The 18,131-nt window shown below is 51.5% G+C and overlaps 1 protein-coding gene across 1 annotated transcript; it reads right to left on the bottom strand.

Annotated features, from left to right (window-relative positions):
- Window positions 1-14,072: 14,072 nt before the first annotated feature.
- On the bottom strand, window positions 14,073-16,806 carry LOC141932632 (ly6/PLAUR domain-containing protein 1-like). Its single transcript, XM_074846475.1, has 3 exons — window positions 16,013-16,806; window positions 14,608-14,748; window positions 14,073-14,419 (listed from the first exon to the last, which is right to left on the bottom strand). The coding sequence occupies exons 1-3, from the start codon at window positions 16,086-16,088 to the stop codon at window positions 14,223-14,225; spliced, it is 414 nt and encodes a 137-aa protein (XP_074702576.1). The 5' UTR covers window positions 16,089-16,806; the 3' UTR covers window positions 14,073-14,222.
- Window positions 16,807-18,131: the final 1,325 nt, after the last annotated feature.

The raw sequence follows: 18,131 nt of genomic DNA, 5'->3' as shown, positions 1-18,131 counted from the left end.
GGTACATTGATTTTGTGATTTTCCCAGGGCTCTTGGCCAGTATTACAATGGCTGTTGGTCCTCCCAGATTCTCACAGTCCGGGACACGAGTTTCCCTCAGCAGACTCACCAGGATGCTCTTTCCCTCCTCCTTGTTCATCTCCTGGACAAACCCTGCCAGTGAGAGAGGAGACCCCCAGCTCCATCCTTCAGCTGACCCGGCGTGCCCAAACCCTGCTGGTTCCTGCATCCTCTGGGTCTTGCTGCTCCCAAAGGACCTGCAAAGGCTCCAGGGCTTCACCCACAGCGGTAGGGATCAGACTTTACTACAGGGTGGGGACCTATAGGTTTCCCTGCCTTATTCCTTGCTGTCTGCAGGGACACACAGCTCCACTGTTCCAGCTTTCCCCAGCCCCTGCACCAGTGTCATCTGGTTAAAGAATTGTCATTAATTTTAGGGTAGGAAGGACCCATTGTTTACTGTGTGATCAGGGAAAAGGGAATGTTTTTGTTGCCAATAAACTATTTTTAATCATAATGTAGATCCAGTATGGCCAGCAAGGTAGCTGCTGTGTGGGAAGAGCAGAACAAGTTGGATGACAGACTGCAGGGAGAAGCTTTGCAGGGACAAACGCTGTTCGTCGTCCCGCAGCAAAACCTCGAGCCGTCCGCCCTGCGCAAGCGAGCACCCAGTGACAGGCAGCGCCGCTCGCTCAGACCGGGAGGCAGCGGTAGCCAGCCCTGTCCTTTCCAGCACACATTTCCAACAAATCATCCCCCAAAATACACCGCTCGGTTCAGTTTAAAGGGGAGAAGAGACACAAGCCAGCGCAGGACTTGCGGCGTGAAATTATTGTAGAGGAGGGATAGCAGAGGTCCCTTCTGGCTTTAAATAATCCTAAAAAATAGATGTGTCTGGATTGCCTCCTGGCTCTTCCAAGGAGTAAGGGGTGCGTGTGTGAGTTTGTCTGGAAAGGGGAGGGATGCCTGTTTATTTACCCCTCTCCTCTGGCAGGGGGCCAGCAGCTTACACCTATGGCAGCACCGGAGCCCTCTCCGCCGAGCATACACTCCCCGCACTGTGTGCTCTATAAATACGTGTGCATGACAGATTTGGCACCGCGTATTCCTGTAAGTGATGTAATCTTTGGGAAGTTACTTAGCAACCATGGAAAATGTTTTGGAGGCTCTAATTTTTCAGTATGGTAAAATCGTATATTTATGCAGTGCAGCTAATCAGCTTGCTGGCAAGTCAGCGACGATGATCTCATTTTCTTCATCATTATTTTATGTGAATTGGGCTTTTAGCACTAAAGAGACCACAAAGATTTAATTCAAAAATGTGATTGCTTTATGTTTCCAGGGTATCATTAACATGGCATCTACGCAAATAACCATGGTAACAAACTGGTAATTAGTACATATATGGCACTTATTATTAATACAGAAACAGGACAAGTTCCAAATCAGCACAGATTACAGTACATTATTACCATAGTAATTACCTGCAGTAACACACACAAATTGAACTAAATGGCCAATTGAACTAGAGTGAATGGCTTTTTATTCCAGTCCCTAAATAATGTGCATTCTTGGCTGAGTAGTTCAAGGTAAATAAAACTGGTTTAAATTTATTGCCAACTTTTTTTTTCCTTTGGTGGGGAAGGGCTGGGAATGGCAGAAGTCAAGAACTTTTTTTTGCCATGCATACAGTATAATTATTGTACAGACTAAGCTGTTCCTGACTCCCATAGAAAGACAAAGAGGGTAAAAGTTATTAGTTTCTATTTTATTAGCAGGTTTATTCCTGTAATTTCAGCCATGGAGTAATGTTCAATGTAACTAAAAGAGTCAATGCCAAACAACCTAGGGTCCAAATTCAGTCTTTTGGTTTTGGGGAGGGGGGGTTGAGAGAGAGAAAGAATATCTACGTTTGGAGGAGGCTAGAAAACAAAACTTTTTTAAAATTATCACATTTATTAAAATAATGAAAAAACAGGGGTTTGGCCTAACGTTTCTGCAATGATTTGAAACCTCACTATAAAAGTTCTGAGCCCCTGAACCCCGAGTCAAACCCAAGAAGTCAAATGCACTGAGCCGGCGGTGCTGAGAGGAAGCCAATCGTCAAGAAAAGTGAAAAGCTCCAAATTGCTTCTTATTCTCCCCATTTTTCTATGTTATATTGGCACCTTGACACCTATTGCAGCCCAGGGAGAGCCAGAAAGCATCTTCTTCTGGGGTGCTAAAAGATGCTGAAGCCCCAGGGCTCGGAGGAGCGGAGGCAGAACGGGGTGAGCCGGGAGCGCTCCTGCTGGCGGGGTGCTGCTGGGGAGGACCCCTTTAAAGGTAAAAGCCATCTATCCATCCTAATTTTTTTCTTTCTCAATGGAAATAACGTTTAGAGAGAAGCTTTCAAAAGAAATCTCTGCCTGGCCTCTAAGTCTGCCGCAGGAGTGCACACGTGTGTGCAAGGCCTGCTCCGCGCGCTCGCCGGCAGCCAGTCCTGCAGGTGCACGGTTCAAGACCTCTTTTTTTCCTCTTTTTTTCCAGCTTTGCCTCTCGAAACGATTCTCCCGGGTTCTTTGTATGATGATGATATTACCATTCACTTCTTATTTGCAAGGGCTTTCTTCCAGCTGATGTTTTTTTCTGTCCAGAGCCCCACTGAACAAGTTCCCGGAGCGCAAAAGTGGCCCCAGGCCTCCCAGATGAGGTGCCTCCCGTCTCCCCAGCACCGTCAAGCAAGAGCAGAATTAAAATCACAGTTATTCACAGATTTTTCCCCCTCCTTCCTCCTCTTTCCTCTAGACAAACATTAGTATTTCCACTCGCTGACGGTAATTCAAACAATACCATTCCTTGAGCTGACTGTGTTGAGCAGCGCTGGACTGTGCGTTCATGTTTTGTGATGGAGACAGGCAGTACATCAGGGCTTCGGCAGCCAGCACAGCCATGGAGACCATCCCACACACGGACCTGTAGGAGGGAAAAATTGGAGAACCTTCCCCACCAAAAAACCTCTTTTATTGTATTCTTTACCTGTGCACTTCTGCCAGGCACACTGGAGAATCATTGTTCCTTTATCAGGTCCATCTCTCATTGTACTTCACCTTCCTCAATTCATAAGAAAATTATTATTTTAGCAGGCAAGCATTTAATTAAGTTTCACTGTATTTGCTTTGGCTCTCACAGCATGGAAAATCTCCTCCTTTTAACAACGATCCATTGAACATGGGTTCCGATAAAGCCAAGTTGTCTGTAACTCAGCTTTATGCAATCCCCTCTCTACTCTCCGTGCAGCTCCCTTTCTCCTTCCAAACCCCAAGCCCACCTAACGTCGTTGTGGTGCTCTCGGCCTGGCCTGCCGTGCCAGAAGCGTACGAAACCCCTTTCAGCACACAGCAGAAGCAGCAACACTTCTCATCCCTGCATCGTGCCGCCTGCCCACTCCTCCCCCCGCACCCCACCGCCTGACTCACAAACTTGCCACTTCAAATTAACACCCATTAGGGCTTATTTCCATCACGCTCTTCCTACGCACCCACAGCAGAGCATTACCTGGGTTCAAAACAGGGTTTAAGCCTTGTTTTGATGCTGAGTTTATCCCAGTTTTGTTTCTTGGGGGGGGCGGGGGGGTGTGCCCTCCTTGGAGCCGAAAGAACCATTTTGGAGGATGGGAGCATGGCAGGGCTGACTCTGAGGAGCAGCTCAGTTTCTGGGCTCCGTTATTTAATCCAGCAAGTCCATGGCACAACAGTCCTCAGCGGTAAAAAGCTCTTTTTTCCTCTGCGGTGCCAACAGCCATGAGCAGCTCATCTTTGTAAAGTGATTGTGAGCTGCTGTTGAGGACTGTTCCTCCTGTGCTGGCCATTTTTTGCTTTAATTTTCTCAATAGCAATTGTAGGGGGGGGAACCCCACGATGGGCTTGGTATCCTCAGCTCCCAGCCCTACAATCACCAGGAGCTGAGACCTTTCTCAGCCCAAGCACAGGCTCAGGGACCCCCAGAGAACCACAGCAGTCAGACCTGCCCTAAGGACAGCTTGGGAAACGCCATTGCCACCGGCCCTCACCACAGCCACTGCCTTGCCGTAGCCCCTTCCCAGCTGAGAGGGCCAAAGCAGGCACCCCAGGATCCTCCAGGACCCCAGCAGCCGAGCAGAGCTGTGCACAGGTCGATGCAGGACCATGCAGCCAGCCCCTCGCATCAGCACCCAGCCCATGTCCTAACTCCCACCGACCTGGGATGCAACATCCCACTTTACCTTAAAAACCCCTGAAGAACAGAACAGGGCTTTATTTTCTCTCTCTCCTCCTCTCTTCTTGTTACTGTTTTGTTTTGCAGCAGTCGCTGCTGTTGCCATGCTATCTCCTTTTGTTGCTATGGATTAATAGTGTTTTTTACTTATTTTTATGTATGTCCTGGGAACATGATTGCTTAATTTGCCCTGCAGGTTTGTAGGCCTGACAGGCATTTCCACATCGTCCCAGCACTCACCTTATCTTAATCCAGTTCTGGGCTGCTTGCAGGGTAAATACCTGCAGAAATGTTCACTCGGAGGCTCGGGACCGGTATTTGCCCCAGCAAGCGGCCAGGGTGTGAGCGGAGGGGACATACTGTTCCTATAACCTGTGCTGTGCCCTCTCTGATGTCATGGGGCTGTTTTTCATCTAACCCAGAATAACAACTCAGAAGCCACCAGCGTAATGGTCTACCAAGCCTGGGCAGAAGAATGGGCTCCAGCTGTCCTCCACGGACCCCCAGAGCCCGAAGGTGACACATCTGAGGGCTTGCATAAAATATGTTCCTTTATGTTATTATAACAGGCAGCAGGATTTTGCCTGCAGCTTTTTCTGACTCTGGAAAATCCTGGTCACTAGAGAAGAGCCAGGAGTCCCCGGAGAGCATCTGAGCTGTGCCATGGGAGAGCTTTTTGTCTCCAGCATGTAACTTGGTGATGGGAGTGAGAATGTCGGAAAGAGAGTAGGAACAAAATGTTTTCCGGTGATTTTAGGAGGTTGGTTTGTATGCTGTGGGGTCAGAAGACTCAGCATGGGGAAGGCTGAGCTCTTGAGGCCGCTTGCTCAGGCCCCAGCTCGTTCCTGCCCCACAAACCCCATGGGCTGGTCCATCACTGCCAGCTGCGTCAGCGCCCGACGTTGCTGTTCTAAGTACCCTTGGCCACCTCTGAGATGTTACTTGCCACCAGCCGGTCCAAAGGGAGGACTTGCATAAGGAAACCACTGCAAATTTATGGTTTCATCGTGTTATACAAATGTGAAAGCACAGAATGGGGATCAGGAGAGATCTGCTCTGGGTCTGACTCCACTGCACGCCCCTTGTGGGATAGTCGGCTTTATTATGTTAAGGCAAGCCTTTAATTGCTCTGTGTCTCCATCCTCCCCACATGAAATGGGGAAAACAATCCATCCTTTTGTCCCATTATTGAAATCTTCAGGGAAGTGACTTCGTCCTATTATTATTTTTGTATTTGGTTCACCACAGTGGCCACCAAGCCCTAATGCGCTAATGAATATGGATGCAGGGATCGGTCTCTTCCCTCTGCAATTAATCTTGCCTCCATCCTACTGGGTCATCTAATGAGCAATACTCAGACAAATATTCCCCTGGAGTCATGAGTCTTGGCGATTCCTCGGTTGCACACATCAAAGAGGGGCTGGTGACATCATGGAGATCACAGAAAACATCAAGTCTGTCTGTCTGGGGGGGAAAAAATAGCTTCTCGCAGATCCACAGCTGGTGGGGCTTTTAATTACACAAGGGCCGAGGAACATTCCAACCATAACATCCTGTAGCCTCCCTGCCACCAGACAACGCGTCTTTTATTAGTGTAGGAATGTATCTTTAATAAACTGGAGCTTTTTAACTTGTCAGAGGGTGCCGGTGACTGGATCCGCCGTGGTCTTTTTTGGCCTGGCTGTTGCATCAGCAGCAGTACAGGTCGTCCCTGGTCCCCTGCCCGTGACAGCGCGATGCTCGCTGCTCTCCGTGCACCCGCCGGCCCCAGGCACCCCACGCTCCTACAAGGGGGTGACTCCTTCCATGGGCATCTCACAGCATCTTCCTTGAGGTGCCACTGAAATCCATCCACAGCCCTGCGAGGAGAGGGGCTGGCAGCACATAGGAGCTGTAAGAGAGGCTGAAGTCATCATGGCAGGGGAGTGAGTCCATTCTGCAGCCTTAATTATCTCTGCCATCATCAGTGCTGGGCCTGGGGGGGTGTTCCATGTAAATAAATTTGGTTTTCTCCAATTCCAAAACCATTACTGCCATCTTCCTCATCCCTGCGTGTATATAAATGTGTAAATGTATAATCCCATGGAATTCAGCAGAGTTTGGGGCTTTATTTGAGATTTTCCTTCACCCTGCTTAAAGCACCACCAGAGAGAAGGTGACGCTGAACGGTTGCTCCACCAAATAACAAATCTCCCATATGGTTCCCTCTCCTTTATTTATCCTGAGCGGGCAGTAGCAAGGCAGCCTGAAAAAGTGTGCTGTGTTCCGAGGCGTGCAGTCCTGCAAATGGCTGTTTGCTTTAATCAATCCTGGAGGAGCCCGTGGGGGCCGGGAGAGGTGCGACGCCAGAGATTTGTTCTATTGATTAACCCAGCGCAGGGATGGGAGGAATCAAACACTGGGAGTGGATAAAAGCCTGGGAGGTGAATAGGGCTATTGTCAGGTTTGGTTTGCAGGTTATTGGGTTTGGGGGATTTTATTTTTCTTTTCCTACCTGCGGGGCTGAGAGAAAGCAGAATAACTTTTCTAATATTCCTCCCTGCTCCCCTGTTTCAACTTCCCTGGGTAACACCGCACACCAGAGAGACCCCCTCTCCACCTGCCAGCCAAAAGTAAGATTTCACATTATTGCATCTGACAGCTTTTATTCCTCAGGCGCTTTCTTTTTCCTTCCTCAAAGGAGGGAAAAAAATATCAAAGGTTTCCAAACCTGAGCACTTTCTGAGACTGCAAAATGCAGCCCTGTGTCAGGAGGGATGCTGTGAGCAGGCGAGCGGGAGGGAGGGTCGATGTGATCCTACGCAGCTTGGGAAGAGTTACATTTGTTTGACATCGCATTTGCCTTGGGCCCTTGGAAGATGTTTGTAGTCTTCAATTAATCTCATTAGTTTGGAAGTAGACAGAGGGGTGGGAAGGCAGGGAGGAGAGGCGGGAAATAAAAATAATTTCATGGGGAATTCTCTTTAATGACTTTTTAAAAACATGTAATTGAAATCGGTGCTGGTGGAAAATGTTTTCATAGTGCTGAAGTCAGCAGAGGGGAAGCAGCAAGGGATGCTCAGAAAAACCCTGTACAAAGGATCTGCAGGGACAGGGCTGAGCCGGGGGGGCTGGCATGGGATGGCAGCAGGATCAGGACCCACGGCCGGGTCCCCCTGGCCTGGGCTCTGCAGGTGAGCCACCCCGGCTGCTGTGAAGCCCTGGAAGAGCCCTACTTGCTATCATCAAGTGAGCTTTTAATTTCCTTTTGCTGCTCTCCTGAGGTTGAATTTGCAAGGCTGGAAATAGTGATTCCTGCAGCTTGCCTTTGCCTCGCTCGCCAAGGAGGTGCCAGACCCCAGGGGTGCCGGTGGCCTCTATTTACCCGCTGTGGTGACACTGGGATGACTTGGGGGGTGGCTTGGGGTGAGGACAGGGCACGGTCCCTACAGGGTCCAGCCCCTCCATCCCTGGAGGGATGGCCAGAGGAGGGATGGAGCCTGCCCATGCACTCAGGGCACCAAAACCTCTCTGTCTCATGGCAACCACCCCCAGCATCGCACTTGCCCACGGGAGGAGAGCCCAGCAGGCTGCGGGGGACGTGGGACACACCGAGCATCCATCCCACGGTCCAGACTCACTGCATCCCAATTACCCACACATTCACTGGCGAGGGAGAACTGTTCAGTGAAAGAGGCATTGCCTGCTTGGGTTTTGAGGAGGATCCTGTGGCAGAGACCCCCGCCAGCCCCCACCAGCCCCCCACACACCCAGAGCTGCCCCAAGCCCCGCACTGACCCCGCACAACCATCCCTTCCCGGCCGTCTCACCAGCAAAGAGGTGTGCCCTCCTCTCCAGCCTCCAGGCTGAGCACTTAATTGATCGGATTATCCCTTATTTACTAATTAGCAGCCTTGTGCTCAGACGGCAGGAGCGGGGCCCAGCAGCGCTTTCCCTTTATACCGAAGCAGTTGGTGTTTGACGGCGGCAGAGGCTCCGTCAGCAATTTGCTCTGATTCATTTCTGCCGTGTAAAACTGAAACTTGGCACGGTGCTTTCCCAGGAGCAAAGTGACGCCGCCGGGAAGAGGCAATGCCAGACTCTGCCCACCTTTTAACTTTTCTTATTTTTCCTTTTTCCATACCAGGGTTTGGGTTTCTGCGTTTAATGAGCTCTGTAATTACTGTCAGAGGTAAAGTCTGCTGCTTCATGTAGGTAGCACTAATAGAAAAGAGATAACCCAAGGGAACAGACGTGACACCAACACCCAGAAAAACTGGCTTTTGTCCCAGAAGAGTTATCCACTGTGAGGACACATCCTCCTGTCCATCACCCACCTCTCCATCCTCCCCACGCTGCTGCCCATGCCACGGTCTCTCACTCTGGGTGTTCATCCCTCCTTCCCCATATCAACACTCACTGGCTAATGCCACCAGCAGTCAGGTGAGTATTCACATGTGTCCACATGCCTGGGGAGAGGCAGACTATAGGATTAGGCCCACTGTGTCACCAGATGGTATTTTTATTCCCCCTAGCTCTTAATTAGTGAGAACTTGGGTACTTGTTAAAAAAAAAACCACCTGACACCACAGCGTATTCCCTTTCCTCCCCTTGTTGGCTGTTATATTCCTACCACCCTACCAACCACCTCTGCTGAAGGACAGAAAAGAGCAAATTATGACAAAAATATCCATCCATCCTTTGCAGCAGAACCTGTGAGGTCGGCGAGAGTGGCCCAAGGGTGTAAGATGCTAAAACAACAGTCAAAGGAAAAGGCTTAAGGGTGTGTTGCCAGGCTGGATAAACCAGACAACTGAGGAGGAAAGACACTCGAATCCATTATCAGCCTCTGTAAGGGGATGTGAATCTAGCTCCTGAGCCAAAGAGCACACCTTTTGACTTAATAGCAACCAACACCTTGTGTGAGTTACTTAGAGGTGTCCCAGGGGCACACACAAACCAACACCTTTCCCTACCAGAAGCCAGTTACACGGAAGAAAAGTCTGTCATAGAAGAACATCTCAAAAGACACGTCCACGGGTCCAGGTTGCTCTGTGGCGGGGCTGTCAAGCGTGGAGGGTACAGGGCAGGGATGAATGTGGTGCCCAGGATGGAGAACAAGCTGCTGCCGTGTGGCTTCATCCCTGAGACACAGCCACGGTGCCACCAGCTCCCGGCTGAGGGGCAACGCCGGGGGAGTACAGCGGGGCACATCCTTCCCCCACCACTGCGTTTGCTCTCTTGCCAATGGATCAATTGTGTTCAGAGAGCTCTGGGCTGTATGTAGGTCAGGCACATCGCTGGCCCCGGCATGGCCATGAGGTTATTAAAATGAACAAGGATCCCCCCTTCTCCCTCCATTCAACCCCCCCGATGCCCAGCCCTTGGCAGAGGGCAGCCTTGGCTCTAGTCCTAGAGAAGAAGAGCATTTCTTTGAGGCTTTGGGCTCATTTGAGCAAAGCCAGAGTGTGTGCAGCTCCTGGACCAGTACGGACGCTGTGCCCTGTACATCCCCCTGAGCAATGAGCTCCCTGTTTATGCATGAGGAGAGCTCTGTGCTGGGAGGGCAATAGGCAACATGACCCAACTCATGGTTTTCTGTCAATAAGGCTGGCACTGCTCCCTCTCAGCTTTGTGAACTGGATGAGGCTGAAGCAGCTCCCAGAAAAGGGGGATTTCTCTGCCAGGACCCACTGCAGTATCCCCCAGGGCAGGCAGGAGCCCCAGGGAGGAGGGAGCTGGATGTCCCACACGTGATTGTTCCCCTGCTTGTCTCTCCACAGGATGGAAGATGATAAGAGACATCCTAACCTTCAACCTTGGAAGCCTCTGGTTTTGGCCACCCAGCTTTGATTGCCCCTAGAAGCCTTTATCACTCAAGGAGGAAACCCAAATCCTCTGGGAACTTGGGCTCCTCCCCGGCTCACTAGCTGGAGGGAGGGGGAGACATGGTAAGAGCAAGCAGTGAAGAAACTTTCTCAAATGAAAAATATTCAGTAGTTTAGAGCAAACCTTGCACTAGCTGAAGATTTGACCTTGTGTTCTCTCCTAAGAACAAACAAGAGAAGAACGAGGATCATTATTATTTTGCCTGAAATTTGGAGTGGCTCAAACCCCTGCTGTTCTGAGCTCCTGCAATGAATGGCTATAAACAACATGCATTTCCGGAGAATGAATTAAACAGCAAGCCTGAGTACTGACTGTATTTTAAGAGATGTTTATTTGTCCTCATTGCCTCTCCATAAAGGGTTGCACAAGGACTTACTAAATTTTAACCCCGCATTGTTCTTGGGTAAACACTGCCCTTCATCCAACGAGAGGAGTGCTCGCAGCCGAGATAAGCAGACGTTAGCTCCTGCTCCCCTCAGCCACGCTCCCGAGGCAGCCCTGGCCATCAGCGCTGCACGCAGACCCCAGGGCAGCCAGATCGCTCCCGATTGCCTGCAGACCTCTGACAGTTTTCTGCACTTTTCTTCCAAAAGGTTTTTTGCAAGAAGGTGAGGGTCAATCTTGGCCTGCAGAAATGTAGCTGAGCTGGTAACTTACATCTCAGCTCCTCTCTATTTTACATTATGGAAAGGGGAAGGGTGAGAAACCATGAACGCTGGCCAAATCGCTGAGCTCTGTCTCCCCACCAAGTCAAGTCCCAGGGACAGCCTTGTCCCAAGGTTCTCCCACCTTCACCACACGGAGCGAGCGCTGTGGTGGGTGCATGTGCCCCGCTCCATCCCTCGCGCGCCCTTCCTGCAGGCCACGATGGAGAGAGTGAAGCCTTGAGAGCTGCCTTCTCCCAAATTTGCACTCTGTCACACCCAGGATCGCTGGTGAACACACACAAAAAGGCTAAGGGGGATTAATACCACAGCATACTTTGTCTTCTTTGATTTCCAGGGTCTAAACAGCTGCACTTTTGGACCATCTTCTGGCACCCAGTGGGGTGGGGAGGTAGGTCTGCCCAGCCATCAGCACTCAAGCAAGAAGAGCTGCCTGGAGTGCCATATTTCTGGGGAAAAATAATGGTTTTGCTGCTCACGAGGGAAAGGCTGAGTAAAAGCATGAAAAGTAAACCTCAGCGCCTCGGCGTGAAAGCCAGACCAGCTCTCCCTGCCTTACCAGGAGCCCCTGAGAAGTCCCCACTTTCCTGCTTTTGGGGATGTTTTGGGGTGTTTCCCCCACTTTGGGGCGACATAGCCACAGGACATGAGATGCTGAACGTGACTCTCCGAAAAGAAGAAGGATCTGTGCCTTGTAGAAACGTTTCTGAACTCATGTTTGTTCCCTCTCCTGGGTCTGGGCAGAATGTCAAAGCCTGCTCTGAGCTGGAAATATTTTAAGACTAGCACTCACTGGAGACTGAAACAATGGCAATTCTTCAGCTACCGAGGCTTTCATAAAAGGGCTTTTGACATAGAGGCTGCTTAGGGTTGGGGGTTTTTTTGTAGTTGTTTTTTCTCCCAGAAAACACTGTGCTAGTGTCCGTGTGCATGTTTGTGCGCGCATTTTCACGTGTGCAAAATAATCTCTTGGCTTTCAGCTGGGCCGTTCATGTGAATGCCCATGAGGATGCCCACAGCCCTGCTAAAATGCAGCCAGCTCCGGCAAGGAGGGAGGCAGCGCCGCTCACACGGGATGCCATGCAGCGATGCAGGAAGAAGACATTTCAGAGTAAATGTCAGCTTTTGCGTTTCTGGGTTTGGGGCTTTTTTTAAACATGTGGGTGGGACTTTTAATGCCCACATGAAGCTGAGACGGTTTCAGTCTCCAGGGCTTATCCAGAAGATTCACACAAACACTATGGAAAGTGTCTCTTTGCTTAGGAGAACAAAATTTGACACTGCGGAGATTTTAACCCAGTATTCCAGCAAGGAGCCTCAGTGGTTAGTGTGTCATATCTGATAAAGGCTAATCAGCCCTCCTTCAGGCACCATTCAATTCTTATTTTCATCTGCCTCCCGTGCATACTGCGTTATCTATGATACGTACTCACACGCAGGCAAACCAGTGAAAATTCTGCTCAGCTCTGGTCTTCCCTTGACACGAGACCAACAGGCAATGAGAAGTGTGAAGAAGCACACGATGGACCCCATGGCCAGAGCCCTTGCAAACAGCAAACCAGAAGCATCCAGCACCAGTTTGCACTGGTGTGGGGCTGGGATCCCAATGGGGAGCAGGTTTCCTAGGCAGCCCCGCTGTTGGCTGCCTGCCCTGAGCCCGGCATCCCTTGGCCCCAGTGCCTGCCCCGCCTGTGCCGTCCCACAGAGCCTCCTCTCCCTGCTAGGTGTCTGAAGCCTCCTCAACAATTATCCCAGTTGCTGTTTGTTCAGGCGATGTGGATTTAGCTCTCCAGCCTCATGTGTAGTGTGTGTATAGGGAAAGATAGATTGCTGCTACTTTCCAGTATAAATCACATTCCTTACAACACTCCAAAGTAGCATTTTCAACCTCAGGGTGCTAATAGGATCCAGCAGGAGAAAGAAATGTCAGCTAAGTAGCAAGCGCTGTTTGGAGAGTGCAATGGAGCTGATCCACAGCCCCAGGGCAAAAGGAGCAATCCCAGGGCAAAGGTTAAAGAGTTCAGGAGCACTTCAGCCTACTTAATTGCAACAGGCCTCTTACACAGGCAAGATGGATGACTCCAGCCGGGCAAGGGGGGCAGAGCCGGGCCAGCAGCATCACCAGCCGGAGGCGCGCAGGCGGCCAGGGGACCGCAGCGGAGGGGACCGTGATGGAGAGGACCACAGCAGCTCCTCACCCCTCGCTTCTCCCTGGGCTGCTGCTGGATGGCAAGGTGGCCCATGTCACACCAGAACCCCCGGCCACCAGCCCTGTCCCCTTCGCTGGGAGCCCCGTCCCCAGCCTCGGCCGATAAATGGGTATTTATATCGGAGCGGGCTGTTGCTGTGGAGGTTTTGTTGCAAAAGCTCAGCCCAACACTTATCCAGGCAGATAAATAACTGGTAGCAAGAATAACTCCAGCTGCCAAGGAAATGTTGCTCGCTCCCCTGAAAATCATAAGCAACATTTTAAGGGGAAAGAGGGGGAATTGGTTAGTGTTGCTGTTCTTGTCATTTGTACAGCACTTGTTTTCTGATTTCCTTTTATTTTGAATCTTCAGAATCTGAACATGCTTTGTATCAGCCCCAAGGTGCTTCTGCTGGAAAGGTGCCTCAGATAATATTTTTAGTAGAGTTTTGACTTGTTTTCTGACACACATCTGATAAATGTCATCAAAAGCTGATGTTTTGCATGGAAAAGGTCTTTTGCATTATTTTTCTTATCTAAGGAAAAAAAAAATTAGAATAAAAATATTTCATTCATTTCTCACCAGTGAGGTTTATGCTGTTTCCCTGGTGATAAAAGCACAAGGCTGACTCTTGAGACATACACATTTAATTCCCAGCTCCACCACACACCCCCGCGATGACCTTGAACAAGCCACTTAGGCTCTGATCCACATGGGATGAGGTTTTTTCTGTTAAAGCTCCCGTTTGGCTTCTTCAGTTGGGATAACGTCTTGAAAAAAACATTCCTTTCACGCGGGCACCCTGTTCCCCACCCCATCGCCCACCCATCCCATGGGACCCCGCTGGAGATGTTGCCCTGTGTGGGTTCTCCATCCCTGCACCCCAAAGCCCACCTGGGTGGGTCGAGGATGCCCTCTCGTGGGAAGAGCCGGGCTCGGCCGCCCTCCCAACGCCCCGCAGGGACGTGGGCAGCCCCACGGGTGGCCGTGGGTACCCCTGGCCCTGCGCTCCCCCTGCTCCAGGCTGGCTCGGGTGCCTCCAGCCCCCCCAAGCCTGGAGAAATGTCCCCCATCCTCGCCAGGATGCAGCACTGCTGCCGGGGCATCACCAAAACCTTTCCAGGGCAAAGCATCCAGCACCTTTTATTGAGCAGAGGGGAGAGGAGGGCGTCCTGCCCACCTGTAAGAGCAGGGATGGGGGTATCCCTGCTCCCAGCCCCCTCCACAAGGGTCCCACAGCCCCCGTCCCCAGCCCTGGGGGGGTTCAGGAGAGGAGCAGGGCAGCAAGGACGCAGGGCAGCAAGAGGCAGCCGCCAGCAAGGCCGAGGGGCGGCCGGGGGGCTCTGGGGGAGCCATTGCAGAGGTCTGTGTCGCAGCAGTGGATGCGGACCCCCGGCAGCTCCTGCTGCTGGCAGTGACGGGAGGTGGCACAGCCGCTCGTCAGCAGGATGCCCAGGACCACTGCAAGGCAAGCAGAGCGTGGGATGTCAGGGACAGGGGGACAGCGGGGACAGCCAGGGTGGAGGGTGATGCTCTGCCAGCCTGACACCAGGGCCAGGCCCCGTTTGAAGGCTGCGAAGTTTGCTTTGGGGTGCGAGCATCACCGGCTCGATCAGGCGACCCCGGCCCCCCGCCCCGGGGAGACTCACCGCTCTCGGTCTTAATGCAGAACCGGTGTTTGAAGCCCTGGTGGGAGTGGGAGCAGGTGATCACCTCTGGGTTAGAGCACCCCGTGTCCACATTTTTGGTGCCAACGATGATGTTACAGCCATAACATTGGAGTCCGGACACTAAACAAGAACCATATGAAACAAAATTGGATTTTTCCAGGGGAAAAATACTTCAACTCCTTCCTAGCTGCTCTCTAACGACGGCTTTGCAGCGCTCTCTGCCTCGCCAAGTCGCATTAAGCACTGAGCCAGAGCCCGAAGCTGTTTGCCGCTTGTTTACCCAGTGGGCCTAAAAAATATAAAAGTGTTTCCCACTAGAGGTCAGTGCAAAATCAGAGATTAGCCGGAGATTTGCGCTGGGCTCGAATAGTGGGAACAAGAGAGCTTTGAAACAGGGTTTGTGAAGAGTAGGTGAAACCTCCCAACCACAGACAGCACCGAGCCAGGGCTGGGTCGCTCTCCGAAACAGCTTTTGCCTGTTTCACCAAATTCCCCCAGTTTCAGCTGCGCCTGTGTTGGAGGGATGGTTTCATCGGCATGGTTTGGTTTTCTCCCTGAAAGCTGTCCTGCTTTTATCGCAGGGTTTATCAGGGAGGGAAAAGAACTCAGAAACAGAATGGCAATCCTCGTTCAGAGCAACTGCGAGGCAACGTGCTTGTGACCCCGGGACAGCGGCGCTGCTGAGTGTCCCCAGAGCTTCACACACTTGTACTGGTGGCAGCTCAGTCCTTCCCTGCAGGCTGAGCGGCTCTGTCTGAGAATTGTTTGCCTGAGACTGGAATGGGAATTAAGTCATTTCTCAAGGTTCTTCAAAAAAAAAAAAAAAAGCCTTCAAAGGATATTCCTTTACATCATCCATAGAGGTTAAGGCAAACACAGTACCTGATCTCTGTGTTGGTTAATCACAGCAACAAAAATCAGGTTGCACTTAGTGGTGCCGTTACCTTTCCCTGTCCCTGAATGCTGACCCCAAGCCCTTCCCAAGCCTGGCCTCGTCTTACTAGATGATCTTCAAGGTCTTTTTCCAACCTAGATGATTGTGTGATTCTGCTCCCACGGGGTTTTCAGGAGGTGGGTGAGCACCCTTGCATAGCCAGGCACAGCCAGGGGAGTCCCTGCCCCAGCGACACCGGGGAAGGGGAACCCAGGGCATCCTGGCTCCTGGCCCACACACATGCCTTTGTTTTGTACAAAACGTGATGACATTAGCTCTTCCTAAAAACCATCAACACACGGCAACACACAGCTACATCACTTGGGGAATGCCCCCAAATTCATCCCGAGGATAAATCACACCTTAACAACCCAGGTTTGGGAAGGATGTGAACGACCATAACTCCAAAGCACGGGCACACTCCACACCCCGGGCACTCCGCAGACTTACCCCCTGGGAGGACGAACACCACGGTTATCAGAGAGAGGATCCCATGGGCAGCTCCAGGCATGTGTCCTGAGAGCATGGGGTCGGCTCCCGGAGCTCACCCGGAGCTCGGAGGACGAACACCGGTGTCTGGGGCAGTGGGCAGCCACCGCCTCTCCTCCTGGCTCTTCCCCCCAGCCGTGCACGCCGCTTGCTTTTCACCTGTAAAACCCTCCACCAGAATAAAGGGTGCAACAGAGGTCTGGCCACTCCCCGCTTCTCCAGCCAGCCTGGTGGCACCCAGTCTTGTTATGTCGATGCTTAATTTCTTCCTTTTCCTCTCGAGAAATTCTCCGATTCTTTCAGTTCATGCACAGACGTGAGTGCGTGTGCGCTACCCTCGGTTATTTCTGTCCTATTTCCTCTGTCCACAATCACTTCCCATTAATACTACCATGCAGCAGCTCTTGGAGAGAAATTCTCCCTAATCAAGATTTAGTTTTAAATCCACTTCAAAATCCTCTAATTCAGTTGGATTACACAGAAGGGGTTTGGGGAGATGCGTTTTTACTTTTTTTTTTTCCCTTCTCTTTTTCCTCTCTGAGCTACCTCATCTTCACAAATGGACCCACCGGCTTTCTGTGACATATTGTGCTATTTAAAGAGGGCAGGGATAATTTTATTAAAGAGAAGCAGTCAACTAATTTTAAACCCAAGGCTCCAGATTCTCTGACAAAGTACGGCCCTGGGGATGGCCACGGGGTTAAAGGGAAAACCTGACAGAGACAGAAGTGGGTTTGAATGTAACATATGCATTTACATACAAGAAAATAGTTGCCTTAATAAAGCAGCAAGAGGCCAAACGGGGTCAGCCCCGGGGTTTGCATCAGCTCTGGAGGGAGCTCAGCTGGGGGGGTTTGGGAAGGGGGCCAGGGGCGCAGCAGAGGAAAGCACTGAGCCATGATGGCTCTGATCCTGCGGGGCCAGGACCAGCCCCACAGGGCATCACGGACATCACCAGCTGCAGGATCAGGCCCTCAGGCCCTTGTTGGCTCCGTCACTGCTGTCCCCACAAGCCAACCCCCAGCTCTCAGTAGAGTTAATGGGACTTAGAGAGCTAATGCTTACTAATAAGAGAGCACGACGGAATGCATGGGATTGAAAACTTAAAATTACAAAATAAGCTGCTTATGTAGCCCATCCAGCAACGGCCTGCTAGCAGCACCTGAAATCCCCTGCCCTGGGCACCCCAGCCCACCGGACAGACTGCGGGCACCTCCTCTGCCAGACACAGCTCCCAGCCAGGCAGGGGCTTGGACCTGGTCTCCACACAGCACCTTCACGAGCAAGCACGCTTGTTAATATTTCACTGAGAGACAGCACAAACTTGTCCAAGTACGGGCATCTACAGCTCAGGAGGGGCAATTAGCACCTGGGAGAAGTGCCTAAGTAACACAGCTTATTTATTCAAATCATTTAAACCACCCTCGGTGTCTCGCTTGCCTCAAAACAATGTGATTATAACAAATGTCTAGCTCAGCAAAGCCTGAAAGCCTTGGGGAGAAGGGATGAAACAGAGGAAATGGGGTTGCTATAAACACATGCATAAATCAGAGCATTCACTAAGGAGGGGAAACTAACTTTTAATCCTTTAATAAACTCATTGGTGTCTGGAAGGGGCAGCCAGGGCTCTGCCGTGGTGATGAGCAGCTCCGCGCAGCTGGTGGGTCCAGGGGCCACGCGCACCTCTGGGCGCAACATCTGGCTCCGCGGCCTCATCCGGCCAAGTGGCTCCTCCGCCAGGCACCGGCTGGTCCTTCCCGCGTGGAATCGGGCGGGAAACCCCGGGAAGAGCCGGTGGGGCCGAGGGACAGCACGGTGCTCTACACCTGGCGTCAGTGGGACCAGCAGTAGGATGTCGGGGTGGGTAACGTCGGGGGGAACGTCACCCCGGCCCCGAACCAGCTCCCGCAGGCAGCCTGAGGTGCTGCTGGTGCTGATTTAACCAGACATTTGCTTTGGTTTTAATAAAACCAAATAAAACCCTTGGGATGCAGAAGGCAAAGGCCTTTAGAAGAGGAGGGAAAAAACCCCCACCTCTGCGACCGCTTCCACATCTGGAGACAGTGTACGTTTCTTTTAA

Source organism: Strix aluco, chromosome 20 (genome assembly GCF_031877795.1).
Source record: "Strix aluco isolate bStrAlu1 chromosome 20, bStrAlu1.hap1, whole genome shotgun sequence".
Lineage (NCBI taxonomy): Eukaryota > Metazoa > Chordata > Aves > Strigiformes > Strigidae > Strix > Strix aluco.
The sequence above is the reverse complement of the archived record's forward strand: the minus strand, read 5'-3'. Positions and strand labels throughout refer to the sequence as shown.

Bases quoted from the DNA above. Each gene is read 5' to 3' on its own strand.
- LOC141932632 (XM_074846475.1), bottom strand. From the start codon at position 16,088: ATGCTCTCAGGACACATGCCTGGAGCTGCCCATGGGATCCTCTCTCTG. The intron at 14,749-16,012 runs GTAAGTCTGCGG...GTTCTTGTTTAG, and splicing joins GGTGTTCGTCCTCCCAGGGG to TGTCCGGACTCCAATGTTAT. The intron at 14,420-14,607 runs GTGAGTCTCCCC...CTTGCCTTGCAG, and splicing joins CTGCATTAAGACCGAGAGCG to TGGTCCTGGGCATCCTGCTG.